The sequence below is a fragment of the Monodon monoceros genome, unplaced genomic scaffold (assembly GCF_005190385.1).
Source record: "Monodon monoceros isolate NGI ecotype Baffin Bay Population unplaced genomic scaffold, NGI_Narwhal_1 Super_Scaffold_11, whole genome shotgun sequence".
Lineage (NCBI taxonomy): Eukaryota > Metazoa > Chordata > Mammalia > Artiodactyla > Monodontidae > Monodon > Monodon monoceros.
The window spans coordinates 45,735,890-45,755,179 of NW_021703767.1; the positions used below are offsets into that span (position 1 = coordinate 45,735,890).

Consider the following 19,290-nt stretch of genomic DNA (forward strand, 5'->3'; position numbering starts at 1 on the left):
AGCCCTGTACCCCAAATTAGAGAAGTAGGAAGACTGAGGACAAAACAGCAAAGGAGAATGAACAGGACAGTCAGGAAGGTGGAGAGAGAACCAAGAGAAGGTTGCATCCCGGAAGCCAGTGGACAGGGTGGAAGTGACCCACTATGTCAAATGCCGACGACAGGCAGAACTAAGAGGGGACTAGGTTGTCAAGTACAACCGCTGTACTTGACAATGTGGAGGTACCCTTGAGAATATTTCTAGAGGAACAATGGGGAAGAATCCCTGCTAGAAAGGGTGCCCAACAGTGGGAGAGTCGAGGAAATGAAGACAGACCATTATGGCAGGGTCTCCAAAAATGTCTACATCCTAATACCTGGCATCTGTGAATACTTAGGTTACACGGACAAGGGGAATTAAGGCTGCTGACAGGGGGATTATTCTGGATTATCCAGGCAGGCCCAATGTAATCACAAGGATCCTTAAAAGTGGAAGAAGGTAGGGCTTCCCTGGTGGTGCAGTGGTTGAGAGTCCGCCTGCCGATGCAGGGGACACGGGTTCGTGCCCCGGTCCGGGAAGATCCCACATGCCGCGGAGCGGCTGGGCCTGTGAGCCATGGCCGCTGAGCCTGTGCGTCCGGAGCCTGTGCTCCGCAACGGCAGAGTCCGCAGCAGTGAGAGGCCCGCGTACTGCAAAAAAAAAAAAAAAAAAAAAAGTGGAAGAGGGTATTGGAAGAGAGAACCAGAGAGAGGGCAGCATGAGAAAGACCAAGCTCCATGTTGCTGGCTTTGATGTCGGAGGGAGGGGCCATGAGCCAAGGGATGTGAGCAGCCTCCAGAAGCTGGAAAAGGCAAGGACACAAATTTTCCCCTAGAGCCTCTGGAACGAACACAGTCCTGCTGACACCTTGATTTCAGCCAAGTGAAACCCCTTTTGGACCTCTGAACTGCAGAACTACAAGATAATAAATTTGTGTTGTTTCAAGCCACAGAGTTTGTACTAATTTGACAGGCAGCAATACATTGACATATAGCCATCACTTCCATGGAATTTCACTGTAAAGGCAGCATCAAAGTAATATTTTTAAATCTTTACAACCTACAAGATAAACATTATGATCTCCATTTTAATAAAGAAGAAACTGAGACAGAGATCAATAACTTGCCCAAGGACATGCAGCTCGTAAGTGACAGCAGCTGAATTCAAACCCAGGTTTGTCAGATCCCCAAGCCACAGAGATGTCTTTCCATTATAGGGGTGGTCTTCACCCCAAGACCTCAGGTTTGGCAGACGTACGAGTCAGGCTGCCACTTAGGTAGGAAGGAAGAAGGGTGAGGAGGGCTCCAGACCGCTCATCGTAGCCCCCAAGTCCACCCCCACCCAGAGCGACTCAGATCTTCGATTTCATACACTGGGCATTTATGCAAGATTTCATTTGAAGAATTCCACTAATTAAAAACTCAATAGACATACAACTTGAAAATCCCCACAGGACACAACGCTGTCTTTCTCCTTCCAGGAGACTCAGGGCTTCTCGTAGTGAACTGGGACCAGGATGGGCATGAGCAGCGTGCAATGCTCTGTCTCCTGCAAGTCCCATGCCCTCTATGACCACCATGAAGCCCGACCTACTCGGGCAGGGCAAGTAGCCAGATGTCAGTCTGGGTAACTCAGCCCTGGCCTCAGAGACCATGGACAGCTTAGTCTTTGGCTTAAAAATAATCAGCCAAGAGCAGGGTTGGCAAACTCTCTCTGTAAAGGGCCGGACAGTAAATATCTGTGGTTTATGAGCCACATGGTCCCTGTGGCAACTAGCTGACTCTGCCCTAGACAGCACATAAGGAATGAGTGTGGCTGTGTTTCCATAAACTTTATATACAAAAATGGGCAACAGGCCAGAATTCTGGCCTATGGGCCATAGTTTGCTGATTGCTGACCAAGAGCATAAAAAAAAAAAAGAAGAACGGTACCTTTATTGTTGTATTTATTCAAGTCCCCTATAACACAGGCACCCATCCTAAAAAGGGAGATTGTTTCTCCCAGTTATGGCAGGCAGGCAAAGATCTTAAAATCAAGAAAGAGCTATGAGGCCCTAAGTAGGAATTAGATACTAAGTATAACGTCAAGACACAAGAAATACAAAAGCAATAACCATATGCAAGTTTGGTTAGAATCTTCGGTATGGTTTAAATTACCTATTTTCTTATTACCACTGAAGGAAATTAAATTTTAAGTTTTGTAGGAAAAGGTATAAAATTGAATTATGCAGCTATTCTTATCCAAGATTTTTTCCTCAACAACCCCACCTGCTGGGGATTGGCTATGATCCCATCCAGCTAACTGCTCAAAGACACACTTTCTCAGCAGCAAGATGCCAGCGAACCAGCACATGCTCGAGCCACCTGGCTTCCTGGGGAAAGCCTCCTCAAGGGCTTTCGTGATGACTATTCTTCTGGGTACTATATGCAGGGGGAAGGGAGCGCAGAGAGTCTACTGCACAATCAGGAGGAAAAGGGGTCAGACTGGAATTTTACCAACAAAAAAAACTACTGGGTCCCTGGCCGTGCTCTGCTCAAGCAGCCTACGACCCAGCGGTGACCACTGGCCATGCCTTCCACTTTTGCTCTAGAGAAGTCAGTGGTTACTGAATTCATAATTCATTCCTGTTGCACTTGGATTATATTTGGAGACAGGTGATTTGGAAAATGAACTTAACATTTCCTCAGCTCACTTCCGCAGCTAAAAACTACCAAATGTCCTTTAAGAAGCCCCCCCCCAACCCTGTGCTGGCTAGCTGGAATGAGAGCCACTTGCCCCCAGCCTCTTGGGTACATTTGCCGGGGACCATTACACAAACCTCAAACCAAATCTGTCTCAGGAAAGGCACCCACAAAAGCAGGCCCGTACCTTCAATGTGAACTCGTGTGCTGGCCTCCCGATCCTGTCCTCAGCCTCCAAGCTGTACTCCCGCGCCAGGGGCACCGTCGGGTGGTACAGGCGCCAGTGTTTCTCTCCCTCCAGCTGCAGGATGAAAACCTACAGGAAGCACAGGACCCCGGAGTGTCAGAGCGCCTCCAGACAACTCATGAGGCAAAGTGCTTCTAGAGTGTTAGCCCTCTCAGGGCTTAGATGAATCACAAATTTCAGATAAAAAAATAAAAATAAAAGATCACAGATACATTTCACTATACACTTAAAGTTGCCACTACTGGTATTCACTTTTAAAAACAGGTAATCGTGAAGTCTGACGCTGGAGGGCTAGCCATTCTTTTCACTTTCATGAAAGCCTCGCTGAGTTCTTTATATCCCAATATCCATCCCACTATCTCATTCTTTTAAATCTTCCATCAGGCAGCTGAAAGCCCATAATCTCTGACGGAAAAGCCAAGCTTCAGACATTACTGAGTGTCTAAAATCCTGAATACAATCCTTGGCACATAGGAAAATGTCAAGTTTTTTTATTCTTCATTCAACCAAAGATATTTTAAAGTTCCGTTAGAAATATATATTTTTTAAGTTATTTATTTTATTTATTTATTTTTGGTTGTGTTGGGTCTTCACTGCTGCACGCGAGCTTTCTCTAGTTGCAGCAAGCTGGGGCCACTCTTCGTTGTGGTGCACAGGCTTATTGTGGTGGCTTCTCTTGTTGCGGAGCGCAGGCACTAGGTGTGTGGGGTTCAGTAGTTGCGGCACATGGGCTCAGTAGTTGTGGCTCGCAGGCTTCGCTGCTCCACGGCATGCGGGATCTTCCCAGACCAGGGCTCAAACCCTTGTCCCCTACATTGGCAGGTGGATTCTTAACCACTGTGCCACCGGGGAAGCCCTATTAGAAATATTTTTAAAAAAATTTTTTTGGAAACTGTATTGATATCAAATTGCTCTCAAAGGAGGGGGAAAAAAAGAGGTTTTTTACTAATAATTCTGTGTTCACACATTGTCTTGGTACAAAAATAAAATTATGAAATACCTAAGCCAAAGAGTTAACTCTTTTTGGCAGCCACATGAGAATGAAATCAACACTTGTCAAGGCGCCAGTGCTTAAGTGAAACCATGACCTTCATTCAAGCTGCCCCAAGATCTTCACAAATGGAAAAAATATATACTTTTGGTAGCTACAGAAAAAGGACAAAAGAAAGCAGATGTAAGAATTACTTAAGACCTCACCTTATTAAAGACCATACATTACAAAATTAAAGAAAAAGCCAATCACACTTTTCTGTAGAAAATTCAAAAAACACCTATTTCGGAGGAATGTGTGGCTCTTTGTATTAGTAAATAAACAATCTCCCCTTTCTGAAGGAGCAGGAAACCAGTTTGATGGGATTAATTTTGGCCCAACATCCCAGTGACTGAGGTCAAGCTCTGCAGAGCCCGCACAGGAAGAGTTGGCAGAGACCCGGCCCGAGAGCTGAACTGAACCCTGACAACCCACTAACCCGGGCTGGCAGCAACTCGTCCTCCCGGAGCCGAGCAGTTTCCTCCCCCCTCACCTCTACGTCATCATAATGGGGCGGCAGGCCCTGAGAACCCGCAGGGGTTATGTACACATTCGAGCCAACCAACGAGCCAAAGTAGCACTCCAGCTTCTCCTGGATCCTCCAAAGCTCATCCTTTAAAAAAAAAAAAAAAAAAAGATGGAGGGGAAAGAGGTAAAAAATACATTAGAAACAAGGAATATGTTCTTATGCGCACAGCAAGTCTTTATCGCACAGCTATTATGTTCCAGACACCTGGAATTCAACGGTGCCCAAGCCAGCACCTCTGTCCTCAGGACCCTTCCGTCCTCGTGCAGAACAGCACAGAGAAGAGGCAGCAGCAGAGAGACTGGAGAGGCAGGCAACAGGGAGTCATAGGATCTTAAGCAGGACAAGGACAGGATCCAGTGCACACCTATAAAAGCTCACTCAGGCTGCAGTGTGGGGAATTGATTGTAGAAAAGCAAGAGAGAGGCGTGGGGAAGCTACGAAGGCAGCAGCGTAGGCTGGGAGTGACCAGGGTGGTGGGCGAGGGAGAGAGAAGTAGAAAAGTCGAGATGCGCTCAGAAAGCAGCACTGACAGGACATGCTGATGGCAGGGGTATGGGAGTGGGGAGAATAAATCAGAGAAACATTCTTGCGTTTTTGACTGACGCAGTTAGTCAGCTCCCAGTTCCACTGAAATGGGAAAGATCTGCTAAAGAACAAGCTTTCAGGGGGGAGAAAAGAAAAGCCGTACATTAGCAGTGTTAAGTGTGAGCTGCTAAGACCCCCGTGTGCTGGCTGGCTAAGTCCGAAGTTCTGGCAAGACGAAGAGCTAGGGGTTACATCTGGGAACTGCCTGCACAAAAGGGTACTCAGAGCAATGGAAGCAGAAATGACTACCTAGGAAGGGAGTACAGACAGCGAAGGGGTAAACAGGGTCGAGGAATGCTCCCTTTCTCCAGTCGCTAATCAGCTCTTCAGGGCCTAAGTCGAACTGAGGGGCCTAGAGAGGAGCCACGCATCCCTGCAAGGAAGAAACCTGACTGTCCCGAGGCAGGTGAGAAAGGAGAGGCAGCAGTTAGGCCACGTAGGTATCGGCACTTCCTATGTGCCAGGCACTGTTTCCAAGTGCTTTTACCTACTTCAGTTGTACAACCCTCCCCGCCACCCCGTCTCGTAGGGTGGGTCCTATCAATGAGGAAATGCCGATGAGGAAACGGGCACGAGAACACACAGCCAATGAATGATGGAGCCAGGATTCAAATCCATGCCGCCTGGCTCCGGAGCCCACGCCTTTGACCGTGACTCTATATTGCCCCTCTCAGGAACTACCTTAAAGAAGTCACCTACAAAGAACACTGCAGAGCCCCTTCAAGCACACGCACGTACAGTGCCTGCCACACACAAGACACTGAAACATCGAAAGTATTTGCTGAGTAAACAAACCAGTGACCACAGCTTGGGAGTCAATCCTACCACTGGACTGAAAAAAACCAAAAAAACAAAAAAAACTACAGTATTAAAAATGCCAAGTGGGAAAGAATTGGGTCAGCATGAAAAAAGCTTTGGGAGACATCTTCAGTATAGACCACTGAGCTTCTCTACTTACATATCTCAGGCAACACAGGAAGAATGATTTTATGGCATCTGAATAGCTCCCGAGAGTTAAGAGATCTCCCAAGCTGCCTAATTTATACCTGGGAGGGGCCAGCAGGACCTGGCCCTGTAATTACATTTATACAGTAACTAGAACCAGTTTCTCTCTCGCTCTTTCTCTCTGTCTCTGATGGCCTGAGAGGTGTGTCAGGACCATATGGGTGACTTTATGGCCCCCAACTCAAGCTTCTGGGTCTGTAATTAAGGAGTACATGTCTCTTTTCTTCTTAAAAGTTACTGAAGGGTTTCCCTCGTGGTGCAGTGGTTAAGAATCCACCTGCCAATGCAGGGGACACGGGTTCGAGCCCTGGTCCGGGAAGACCCACATGCCGCGGAGCAACGAAGCCCGTGCGCCACAACTACTGAGCCTGCGCTCTAGAGCCCGCGAGCCACAACTACTGAAGCCCGTGCGCCCACAGCCCGTGCTCCACAATAAGAGAAGCCACCGCGATGAGAAGCCTGCGCACCACAATGAAGAGTAGCCCCTGCTCGCCGCAACTAGAGAAAGCCCGCGCACAGCAACAAAGACCCAACACAGCCAAAAATAAAATAAAATAAATAAATTAAAAAAAAAAAAGTTACTGAAAACCCCATCATTTGTACAATTTTCCTACCTCTCCTGGAAACAGAACCTTTAGCTTCTCAATCTGCCCAGTGTGGCCCACTAGAAAGGGATCTGGAGTCAAATCACCACCGACCAAGTTGTAGGTACAAGTCAGCTTCTTTATTTGCAAAGGAAGACTCCCACCCTAAGACTGTGGGAAACAGCATATTTATCTCAAAGCCTATTTACATTGCAAAGCAGTGTACAACTGTTACGGCTTCACCAGTGCTGACTTTGGCACAAACAAGGCTCCTGAAATCTGTCTCCTTTGACTCATGACTCCCAACTATGTCTGGAGATGCCAAGGAGGACCCCAGAACAATGGGAAAGGGAAAGGGAAAGGGGAGGCTCCTCCTCTCTCCACTGACCTATCTGCAGGCTCAGCTGAACACAACAGCTAAGACCAGAAGCCCACACTCACACCTAAAGGTGAAAGCAAACATGCCCAAAGCCCTACTACATTTCAATTAATATCTTTAGATATATGGTTAGGAAAATGCTTTAATTCTGGAATCAGAAGTCCTTACTTAGTAGCTATGGAAAAGTCACATCTGTGAACTCGTTTTTTCCACGTAAAATGGAGACCACAGTGATTGCCCCAATGATTTCAAATGTCTGTTGGAGGGTTCAAAAGTGAACACATGTAAATATCTGGTAAACTCATCTGGACTCCTGATACACAGATTACCCAAAGCAGATGGGAAACAACCCACCACTCTCTGGTTACCTCCTTACTCATTTCCAGACAAACTAGAATAATAAACTGTGCACACGGTGTGACCTGATAAAGAAAGGGCTGACTGTTCACTCTGATAGTCTCTCAATCTGGCCAATGAGGAACTGCCTCTATACTTTCTCTATCCTGATACCGACATATCCATTAGTAAACACACACACAACACTAAATCTGGTCACAATATAATACTTGGAACCCAGCTTCTAGTGTAAGAGGGTGAGCTCCTGAGGCCTAACAGATTTCTCAAGTCCTGGTGGTGGAAAAAACCAAGCAAAACAGGATGCATCCTAGTCTAGCCCGGGGGCTGCGTTGAGATGGGAAAGCTCATCCTTCCTGCTTTAATAAACATGGTTAGAGAGCTGAGTCAACAGGGCAAAGGAAACACAGTCTTGGCCACTTGAAATTGGGGAAGAGGAACATGTAGCACTTAAGCAGACGAGCAGAGAAGAGCCCAAGATGATTCTACAGCACAAAAGTGACAGCCACAGAGGACACCACACATATGCCAAACAATAACTTTCTGCTGGTCTGTGAACAAATTACATAATCAACATCAGTGATCTTTCCTATTCATACTTCTTAGGTGTCTAAAAACCACTCTTTTAAAAAAAAGTGCTACTTCTAGCTAAGTAAAGAGTCAAGGACAAGCTCAGAGGGAAGTACCTCGGTGTCCATATTTTCTGAATACACATCATGACTTGGTCTGCAAGTGATTTATAAATTCCTTTTGGGTGCTAGGGACAAAAGGCTGGCATTCGAAGGACATTTCAACTCATGATTGCCTCACTCCTTTGGAATGAGTGCTTGTACTGAAAAGTCTAAGAGTACTTGTACTTTATCCAGAGTACAAATAGGTTCAGGATCCTGCAGACAAGAAAGGGAAAGGCATTCAACAGATGAGGGAGGCCTAATGGATCTAACAGGGCAACTCGAGCTCCGTCGTGAGAAGCATTACTGGTAATTGATGACAAAGTCCTAGGAGCCACCACACAGCCAGAAGCCACCCGGTCAGTGTGGAACTTCACGCGCTGCTCTCCTCCTCCCAAGCTGACATTTTGATTCAGCCATGGGTCACAGAAGGGCATTTCTGAATGGGGATAAACTTTATCTAAAACTCAGAATGGGCCCTCAATTGTTCTGGGCCACCTGTCACATAAAGATCTCATGCCTCTAAGAGCAGATTAGCTCATCCTAAGTCTACATTTTATAAACACAGAAACTGAGCACAGAGGAGGCAAATTATTTCTCAAAGGTCAACCACTGACGCAGAATAAATAAAAGGTTAGGCAGTCTTCCCGACTTGCAAATCCAACCTACCCTCCACCTGCGAATGCCCCCCCCAACAGCAGTTCCAGGATCCTGCCCCTCAGTGCCAGGCGGGCTACTGTTAATAAGGGTGAAGTCTCTTTCTTAAACGTGCCTCTGGTGCCTGTGTGGTCTGGTCACTGCTCAGAAGCCTCTGCTTAGGTAGATGTAGGCAGTAGAGGGAGGCAACTTTAAGGAAAAAATGATCACCTTGACACTATCGTGCCTTAAGTTACAGTGAAGGGACAAGCCAAACAGAAATGTCTACCATGTGTCGAAACATAAACCAGCCCACGGAAACGCTCCTGGAGGTGTAACGTCACTTTAACAAACTTTATAAACCTGAAGTATAATTTAGTTTTTGCACCTCACCACGTCCAGCCTGAGTTGTTGCAGATTCTAACAGTTTAGCCAAAAGGGAACATAAAGTCACTGAAGTTGTAATGCATTTGAAGACCAAACAGGTGCTACCTCTTCTCAAACTAGCAGCAGCGCAACCATCATCAAAAAACAGATTTACCCCTGAGCTGATCTGTGGCCAAATGGTAGCACTTTAATACACACCAGGGTTCTGCACTGGGGAGAACCTGTTACCTTAAATCTCTGAGGTTGGTGAAACTGAATTGTTGCCCTTTTCTGATCAAAATCTTTTCTCAGCTGAAGAAAGTGCACTTTGCCATCTTTATTTAAAACCTTCTTCTTCCCATTGACACACCGGCAGACATTTACGTCTCTTCCATAGTACATACCCCGGCTGCACAGACTCTTCAGATCTGAGAGCCTGAACAGGGACCGGTAATATGTGGCCAGCACAGGGTCATCTCTCTGGATAAGAAGGGGCTTCTGCTCCCAGAATTCCTTGAAAAAAGTCTCTGTCTTGACGGGCGAGATTAAACTTTCAAAGAGGCCACTGGGACTGTCAAGGTTCAAAGGGGAAGGACCACCAGCTGCCTCCAGCTTCACCTGCTTACAGGGAACAGGCCCCTCTTCCTTCCCATCCCCTGCAGGCTTCACTTTCTTTGGCATCGTTGTCTTCAAGACAAGGCAGTGAGGAAACGCAAACCTGCCAAAAAGAAGAAAACACTCGTGATTAGGCGTCCCAGTTTCGGTGTCAGAGGATCTCATACACACAACTTGCATGACTATTAGGCCTTTGTGCGAACTCTTCCTAAGCCAAGGCCATTTCTACCAGAATAAGATACAGCCTGAAGCCAACACCATTTCTTCCAAGATATGATTCAGCCTCAAACACTATGCAGATCACATATTCACAGAAAGGAAGGAGTGTTTTTCTTGTACACAAGCACTAAGTCGTGGAATTCATCACTTATCGGAAGGTATAATTATCCCAAATTAAATGATTCAACTATCTCAGCCGTTCCTAGTCACAGTTTTTAGCCTGTGGCCATTGACACAGCAAAGTTGAAATCTTAAAGTTGGCTTTAATCAGCACCAGATCCCAAATCTAATTAGATGCACTCTGAGTTATAAATACTTGACTCAAGAACCACCAAGAGCTGCCCACGGCCAGGTGCTCCTCACCAAAGCACTACCCCCAGCTGCTGTCCTGGAGGCCACCTGGGCCAGAGGTGCCACCTGACGGCTGGGGCAAGAAGATGCCTGCTCCCAGGTCCTTAACCACCTGAATTGCCTCACTTCCAAACCTCAGCTTATTCCTAAAAATTGCCACTTTATCAGAAAAATTAAAATAAAGCAGAAAACTAATTGGGGGCTGAAAGTGAAGGGTAAAGATAGTTATATCTCAAGGCTTTTAAAAGCTCTACCTTTTTAACTAAAATAAGACATAATAAAATGGCAACGTCATTAACTTCTAACAAAGCTCTCCTCCCTCCAGCCTTCACGTGCACACACATCCCCTGGGCGCCTAGGGCTTGGGTGGGACTTGAGATTCTGCATGTCTAACAAGCCCACAGGTAGTGACGCTACTGCTGGACCACAGACCACACTTGAGTAGCAAGAGAATCGACTCCCCTGAGTATTGCCAAAGGTCTCTCAGAACTGCCTCAAACCACAACTGTCGTCACGTTTACAATGCAGGTGTCCTGCATCTGGAGTTCAAGAATGTATGAATTTAAATTATATGAATTTCCTGAAACTGCTATTTTAAAATCAATTTTTTTCTGGGAAAGGGGGTAGGTCCATTGCTTTTACCAGATTTTTGAAAGAGTCCCCATCCCCCAAAAAGGTTAAGAACCGCTGTGCTTATAAAAACCAATTCTTCCCAGAGACCAGTAACTTATTTATAAATGTCATGCTTTTCTATTTTGTTGGGCTATCAGAATTGCAAGCACACTGTTTTCTGCTCTTTTGTCATTATAACTAAGCTGTATTTGAGCTACACTATAGACTGAGTAGAATTAATGGTCTGGCCTGGGAAGTAGGCACCCGAACAATGTGTTACACATTGCAACAACTAACTTACAAATTTATAATTGATAAATTCAGAATAAACCTAGAAAATAAATTTAGAATTAATCCCTCTGTCTAGTGTACCCAGACCATTAGTCACTTAGTGGCAGTCTTGGTGATCAAATTTACTGTCCTAGTATCACAAAGCTTGCCTTCCGGTGACCCTTATTTTACTTGACAATGATGGCCCCAAAGTCCAAGAGTAATGACGCTGGCAATTCGGATATCCTCTTACTGTGCCTAATTTATAAATTATACTTGGTTATAGCTATCTGTGAATAGGGAAAAAGCACAGTATATACAGACTTCCGTACCATCCACGATTTCAGGCATCCACTGGGTGTCCTGGGACGTTGTCAGCCGTGGATAAGGGGGCGCTACTGTTTAAAACTCTCTAGTGGCCTCATTTTAGCTTCTAAATATTGTACCCACAAATAGCTCAGTTCCTTCAAAAGGTCCAGTACTCTGGGCAGGAAACACAGGACCATAGTATAAAACTAATACAAATTGATACTAAAAGCTTGCATTGAAGGGGTAAGGGCTTAAGCTTTTTTCTTAAACTTTGGGGAAAAAAACTTTGATGTCTTAGATATATCATCAGTGAGACACATTTTCTGAAAATGTTTCTTATTCCTTTTAAGTTAAACAGTGTGCTTTCTCAACTGAAGAATCAAAGCTTCAGTGAGACAAAGTACTGCTAGTACTTGGAGCCCAGAAGTGATGTAGAAATACAAGAGATACGAAAACAGATTCAGAAGACAGCATTGCTTGTGCAGAAAAGAGACACCTGATATCCTTTGAAAGGTCAGCATGTGGTGGATGTCAGGTCTGGGAACTCAGATTTCAGATGTGTTCCCACCACCATTAACTGAAAAGAGGGACTCACTGTGTCTAAGCTGTTTGGACAAACAATGCAGGTTATGCCGAACACCCGCATTCCTTCTGGGTGTCTGGAATTTTGATACATGCCAGCCAGAAGGTCCTACATGATGAGCCCCCAATAAAAACCCTGGGCACTGAGTGTCTAATGAGCTTCCCTGGTTGGCAGCATTTCACACATATTGTCACAACTAGATGCTGCAGCAATGAAACACTTGGTCTCCACCTGCTGTAATGCATCAGCTGTGAGTCCTAGCAAATCGCTAACCCTGGGGATGGTGTTGGGACCCGGGATACAATGCTCACATTTAATTGTTAAAAACTGTTAGGTTGCCTCAGAAGGTCTGCATAATTAAAGGTGTTTATTAATGGAAAAGTAATTTCATATTCAGCTACACATTTCTTATCCCTTACAATTGGTCAGTTTAAAATTTATTTAAGGGATGGGAGCAGCAGGAAGATGCAAACAAAAGGCTTGTTTTCCTTAAGCACAGTATATGAATACAGTATAAGCATATTCACCAGGAAGTGTGGTGAAACAATGTGTGCAAAATACTTAAGCCAAAAATAAAATCACTTGAAGCGTATTTCCCATCTACAATCAGTAACAAAATAAATCCCAACAGTGCATAACGAATGCTTTTGTTAGACTCTGAATTTCACTACTTTTACTGCCAAAAGTTACATCATTTGTTGTTTCTATGTGTTCATTTTGAAATGATTTGAGGCTCAGTTAATTGGAACCTAGCTTAGCGGTTATTAGGCAAACATACTATTTCTCTGATTCTCACACTGCCCATACTGTAAGACAACCATTCTTTTTAACAGCTTTTGGGAGGTTGAGAGGAGAACAGATGACATACTCCACCACATTAAACTTACAAAATAGTAAGCTGCATCACAATTTCAGAAACATTAAAAATTAAAAAAGCAAAAAGTGTGTTTTGTAATGTTAAGAAATATAGGAACTAAACAAGAGAATGCTTTGTCTGGAAAAGTACAGCCAACACTAGCCTGCCTCTGAATCTCACAGACCACCCAAACAGAAGTTAAGAGTAAATATTTTCATAAGCTACAGGGCGAAAAAAAAAGCAAGCGTTTAAAAAGCAATTGTTTCCAACTTAAGTTGACCACAGCATTCAAATGTAAAAAGATTAAGTTAAAAGATTCAAGGTTCATATTTTACTAACTGCCCACAGATGAAAACCAGCAACTAATCTAAACAACTTTGAAGGATTAAACTCCACAAGAAAATCAATAGTGATACCCATTCTACAGGCAACAAATACAAACAAAGCCTTTATATTTTTAAGTGTCCTAACTTCCTTTTCTATGGTAATATTCACTGACCAGAAGTCTTAACACAGGGCAACTATGTGCACATTTTCAGAGCCTAGCACAGACCAGGGCACATAGGAGGTCCTCAATAAACATTTGCTGATTTTTTTCCCCTTTTCATCTTTTGTATACAATTTTAGAGGAAAAAAATCTCAAAAGCCTCACACAAAACAGAGTTAGGGGAAAACAGATGGTTTGTTCAGTGGGGATGATTCTTCTGATGGCAGCTGTAGCTTGAGTATTCAACAGTACCGGTCAGAGCTGAAAGGCACCTTAGCCATCAGAGGTCATTACCAACCAGGAGAGGGAGGTGTGTCTTTATAAGCTCCAGAGCTGTGTTTTACAAAGTGTAGTCAAATCACCAGGAAAGCTTGTTAGTATGCAAATTTATGGGCCCCATATCAAACCTACTGGACCAACACTTCTGGTAGCTGAGCCCAGAAATCTGCAGTAACACAGTTTAAAATAAGTTAAAAAAGAAAATTAACAGTTCTCAGCAGGAGAATTTTAGATCCACTAACATAGAGGAGGATCACAGGCAAACTCAGCTCAGTTAAACGCACACAAACTGACAGAAACGATATATTGCCTGTAACAAGGTTGCCTAGGCTGACTTAAAATATTTCCTTTGGGCCCTCATTGATGTTTACCAGTTCAGAGAGGGAAAAGTGGTTCTCCTGTTGACCTAAAGCTGTGAGTGGCACTTATCTTTTAAATTCTATTTTAGAAATAAGGTATTGAACCTCATTAAAGTATTTTAGTAACCCTGAGGTTACAAAGGATGAGGGCAGAGAGGCAAAACTATCCAAGCGATGGTATTAGAAGCTGGATAAATCAGGCTTTTCCACTTAAAGATGAGCCCAGTGAAATCAAAGGCCCGGCGCCGAATTTACAGCTGATTATTGGAGTAATCAGAGCCTGCGACTCCCAGGCCAATACTTCCTGAAAACAGTGAACAACCTGGTCTCATTAACCTGATGGACGACCCAAAAGTCGAGCAGCCGTTCTAGAAATATTCGGTGACAAATGAAAGAAAGGGAGGGTAGGCTGTCATTTTAAAGTTACGGTGGGGAGAGAAAGACGCAGCTCTCCCGCCCGCACTTCAGGTTTTGCTGCTGTAAAGCCGGTCTCCTAGGCCCGCCCGGCCGCCGGGGAGGACAGCCCACGTGGCGCTCCCATACAGCCCGCCGAGCGGGGCCAAGGCCTGCATCACCCTCCCTGCAAACCTCCAAACTTTCCGTGTGCTCGTCCCGTCTCAAGACCACCGGCCGAGCACGTGGTTACTCTTGGTGCCCAGGCCATCCGCAATCCTGGGCGGCACCACACCCAGCGTGTCCACTATTCCAGTGCCCGGGATCGTCGAGCGCGTCGGCGCGCGTCCCCCGTCCCGAAACCAACAGAGCCCGCTGGCCGTGGCCCGGCCGTACCGAAGCTCTCGGCCCGAGCCCTGCGGTCCCCCCCACCCCCGACCTTGCTCCATCCACACTCGCGCCTGGACGCCCGGAAGTTGAGCACCACCCCACATAGCAGTGGCGGGGACGGAGAGGCGAGACTGCTCCACTCACCGCGCTCTGCGTGGGGCGCGCGGCCGCGAGCCAAGCGGGCAGCGGCGTGGGTTGGGGGCGGGGCGGCGCAGAGCGGCGCGACGTGAGCACGCTCCGGCGGCCCCTCCTGCTGAGCGCCCTTCTCCACGCCCGCCGCCGGCCCGCAGCGGGTGGGAGGGGGCTTGCTTCTAGCTCCCGGATGCAGGGGTATGTTGGGAGTTCAAGCCCGCACATTTTTTTCTCTGGTGCAAAAGGAAATAAATGAGGGTTTTTCTTGAATTGGGGCGGGATGAGGCTCAGGATTTGGGGACGTGCTCTAGTACCGCCCTGTTCCTTTAATGAATGGAGAAACTGAAGCCCGGAGGAAGTAAGTGAGCTGCCCAGGTTTAGGGAGCTAGCGGTCCAGGTTCTCCATCGCTGTCCTTTGGGGCTCTCTGCTACACTGTGCTGCTTTGTACTAAGTCAACTATAATTACTATCGTGTTGCTCCCGGAGAGAGAATTAATCCTGATTTTAAAGGATGCTGGAAATTCTTGCTACTGTGCCTGTAGAAGAAAAGAGCAAAAGTAATTATTGGAGTAATTTCGGCCTAACACTCTCTCCTTTTGACTCATTATCAGGACTTTTGGGTGGGGAGGCTGGCTGAAAGGAGTTGTCAGGGGATCAATTGCTCACCTCTGCTCTGGCCTGTGCGTTTCATAGCTCTGCACACAGGCAGAGGGGTCACAAAGAAAGTCCTTATTTCATTCTGTTAATATGACTGAAACCAGAAGCTCTTTCTGATGATCAAGGGACACATGAGCAAATGGGAACAAAGTTTACCCTTATCCAACACTTGTCCAAACTAACAATAATCGCAGCCAGTAACGAATATTTCTAAAAATGAATGCATAAACTGATGAAATAATTTGTATAGGAGTATACCTAATGGGATTTTCATTTGAAATTTCACTTAATGCCCCAAAACAGGAGACAATCATAATACTTTTGTTGAGCACCTACCGTTTTCCAGGCACTTTAAAAAATTTGTACTCAAACTTACTAATCCATACAAAAATCTATGAGAAGGATGCTACAGTTATCCTCATTTTGCATGGGAGGAAAATGAGGCACCAAGAGACTAAGTTATTAGTCAAAGGTCACAGAGTACACCGGTCAGAATGGCCATCATCAAAATATCTACAAACAATAAATGCAGGAGAGGGTGTGGAGAAAAGGGAACCCTCTTGCACTGTTCGTGGGAATGTAAATTGATACAGCCACTATGGAGAATAGTATGGAGGTTCCTTAAAAAACTAAAAATAGCACTACCATATGACCCAGCAATCCCACTAGTGGGCATATACCCTGAGAAAACCATAATCAAAAAGAGTCATGTACCACAATATTCATTGCAGCTCTATTTACAATAGCCAGGACATGGAAGCAACCTAAGTGTCCATAGACAGATGAATGGATAAAGAAGATGTGGCACATATATACAATGGAATATTACTCAGCCATAAAAAGAAACAAACTTGAATTATTTTTAGTGAGGTGGATGGACCTAGAGTCTGTCAGAGTGAAGTAAGTCAGAAAGAGAAAAACAAATACTGTATGCTAACACATATATATGGAATCTAAAAAAAAAGGTTCTGATGAACCTAGGGACAGGACAGGAATAAAGACACAGATGTAGAGAATGGACTTGAGGACATGGGGAGGGGGAAGGGTAAGCTGGGACGAAGTGAGAGAGTAGCATGGACTTACATACACTACCAAATGTAAAATAGATAGCTAGTGGGAAGCAGCTGCATAGCACAGGGAGATCAGCTCCGTGCTTTGCAACCACCTAGATGGGTGGGATAGGGAGGGTGGGAGGGAGACGCAAGAGGGAGGAGATATGGGGATATATGTATACATATAGCTGATTCACTTTGTTATACAGCAGAAACTAACAACACTGTAAAGCAATTATACTCCAATAAAGATGTTTTAAAAAAAAAAAAGGTCTCAGAGTAATAAGAGGTAGAACCAAGATTTTAATCTAGTCAGTCTGGCTTTAGAGCAGGCTTTCTTAATCTGGGCATTACTGGCATTTGGGGCCAATAATTCTTTCTCGTATGGGGCTGACCTATGCATTGTAGCAGCACCCCCAGCCTCTACCCATTAGATGCCAGTAGTGCCCGCACCCAATTTGTGACAGCCTAAAATGTCTCTAGACCCTCCATAGTTTCTCTGTGGGGAACTACTGCATTAGTAGGAACCCCTACCCAGCTGTTAACCTCACACTATGCCGCAGTTACATTCCGCACGTCTCAAGAGGAGGTGCTCAACGTTGCCCCATAGGACTCACTAAAATAGGTTCCATGACCATCACCCACATTCAGAGTATGTAAAGAGAAGACTGGAAATTGAAGGGCGATCTGCGGCAGTAGGGAATATACGGGAACAGAAGATCATCAGACTAGCGGAGATGGCTGTAGCATTTCTCCTCCTCCCCCAAGCCAAGTGACAGGGACTACAGAGCCCATCAGAGAGAATGGGGGCATCCGCAGAGGAGTACCTGACCTGCTGCTTGCTGAGCTGTGAACCTGCTGGTCTGTGCTGGGGCTGCTATCAAAGAAGAGCCCGGTGTAGTTACAAAGTTCTTGGATCCCTGAGACATGGCTGTGGGAGCTGGGGAATGGTTTGTGGACAGAGACAAGTGGCTGCTTCTTGCTGGGAGGATCCTGAAGGAGGTGGCACTCTGAGGCCAAAAGGCAGCATGAGGCAACTGCTCTAACACCCTTTGTCTTGTCAGGGACCCTTGAGTATCCTCTGGGTGGAGGGGTGCTGTGGAAAGTATCAATACTTGGGCTTGGTCCATCGGGAGGTGCCCTGCCAAAGGGAGTGACATAGCAGCTGGTGAAGGCCAAGCATTAGGAGGCAGTGGGGTCCACCGGCATGGACAGGAAAGGAGGCATGGGGCCACAGGAGGTCAGTCAGAGATCTCAAGTTTAATTTTAATGCAGCCCAGTGTGTAGACCTCCAAAAGAACCTTCACCTGCATCCCTTGAAAACTTCAACATTTGAACACCCGTTATCAAGGCCAGCTACATAATTGGTGGGGCTCAGTGTGAAATGAAAACGTGGAGCTCCTTGTTCCAAAGGTAGGGGAAAAGTGTCATTAAAGGTTCTAAGGGGGCTTCCCTGGTGGCGCAGTGGTTGAGAGTCCGCCTGCCGATGCAGGGGACACGGGTTCGTGCCCCGGTCCGGGAAGATCTCACATGCCGCGGAGCGGCTGGGCCCGTGAGCCATGGCCGCTGAGCCTGCGCGTCCGGAGCCTGTGCTCCGCAACGGGAGAGGCCACAGCAGTGAGAGGCCCGCGTACCGCAAAAAAAAAAAAAAAAAAATGTTCTAAGGTATAAAATGGTTCCTTTCCTTTGCAGCCTCTCTCTTCACTATGATGGTGGTGTTTTCAACTTGCTATTTAGTGTCATGCTCTAGGGAGCACAGGAATACTTGAAAGGTGAGTGCAGACATTCAGGAGCACTGGAGGGCCCTTCCGTGCCACTTGGACCCGTGTGTGCACAGGAGCACCTGTCCCACAGGCTGTCGAGGTCTCCCACCTGCTGAACACTGGTCCAGCACTGCTGTGCCCTGGCCAGGGGTGGAGAAACCAATCCCTGATGCACTGGTCATGGCCCCAATCCACAGCAAACCAGCAAACCTCAGGAGATTGCAACTTTCCGCCCAGGGAACACTCCTTACCTGCGTTGGGGTAGTGAGAGCCTTGCTCTAGTCCAGTCACCTTCCAAACACACCAAGGTGCTACCTGCCCAGGGCGGTTACAGGGTGTGGGATGTGCGCCCCGACCCAACCCACCCTGCATCTGTGAGGCTTCAGACAGGGGCAGAGGGCAGCCGTGGGCTTCGGGCGGGGCAGGGAGAGGGGGCCAGGAAAGCGAGGTCCAGAACCCATCTCACAGGGAGGGAGGCAGAGCTGCACAAAAGACTTCACTTAAAAATCAAATTCAGATTACATTATTAACAACTATAAGATAGCAACTGCAGAGCATTAAACTCCAAGGGTGAGGCCCTGTGTGAGGGCACTGACTGCACGCCCAGGAAGCAGACCCTACCTGCCAACCAGAGGACATCAACAAACTCAGCTAAAATACATGTCATTTCAGTAAAAGATTTGCCAACTCTTTCCCTAATCCTCCCCGTCCATTCCTTGCCCCTAAACCTGGTGGAATGGAGGAGGGTGAGAGAGAGGTGTGTATTAAAGAGCAGATTCTACGTTCTTCCTTGGACCACTTCTTCAGTTCAGGGTGCAGGCCTGAGCTGGGAGAAGGGAAAACAGACTTGAATCAGTCTAGGCATTATAACTGAAAAT

The 19,290-nt window shown here is 46.2% G+C and overlaps 1 protein-coding gene across 9 annotated transcripts in view; it reads right to left on the bottom strand.

The window, feature by feature from the left end:
- Positions 1-15,068, bottom strand: part of RIOX2 (ribosomal oxygenase 2) — a 27,794-nt gene extending 12,726 nt beyond the window's left edge. For 3 of the 9 annotated variants that reach the window (XM_029213957.1, XM_029213958.1, XM_029213956.1), the window contains exons 1-4: positions 14,953-15,068; positions 9,335-9,803; positions 4,470-4,589; positions 2,887-3,015 (exon numbers count right to left, since the gene is read on the bottom strand). In XM_029213957.1, the coding sequence (XP_029069790.1) occupies positions 2,887-3,015; positions 4,470-4,589; positions 9,335-9,766 (681 nt within the window). In that variant the 5' untranslated portion in view covers positions 9,767-9,803; positions 14,953-15,068. Of the gene's footprint in view, positions 1-2,886; positions 3,016-4,415; positions 4,590-9,334; positions 9,804-11,484; positions 11,844-14,857; positions 14,929-14,952 lie in introns of those variants that run through there. The other 6 variants (XM_029213955.1, XM_029213952.1, XM_029213960.1 and 3 more) reach the window with 5 other exon arrangements.
- Between the last annotated feature and the right edge of the window lie 4,222 nt (positions 15,069-19,290).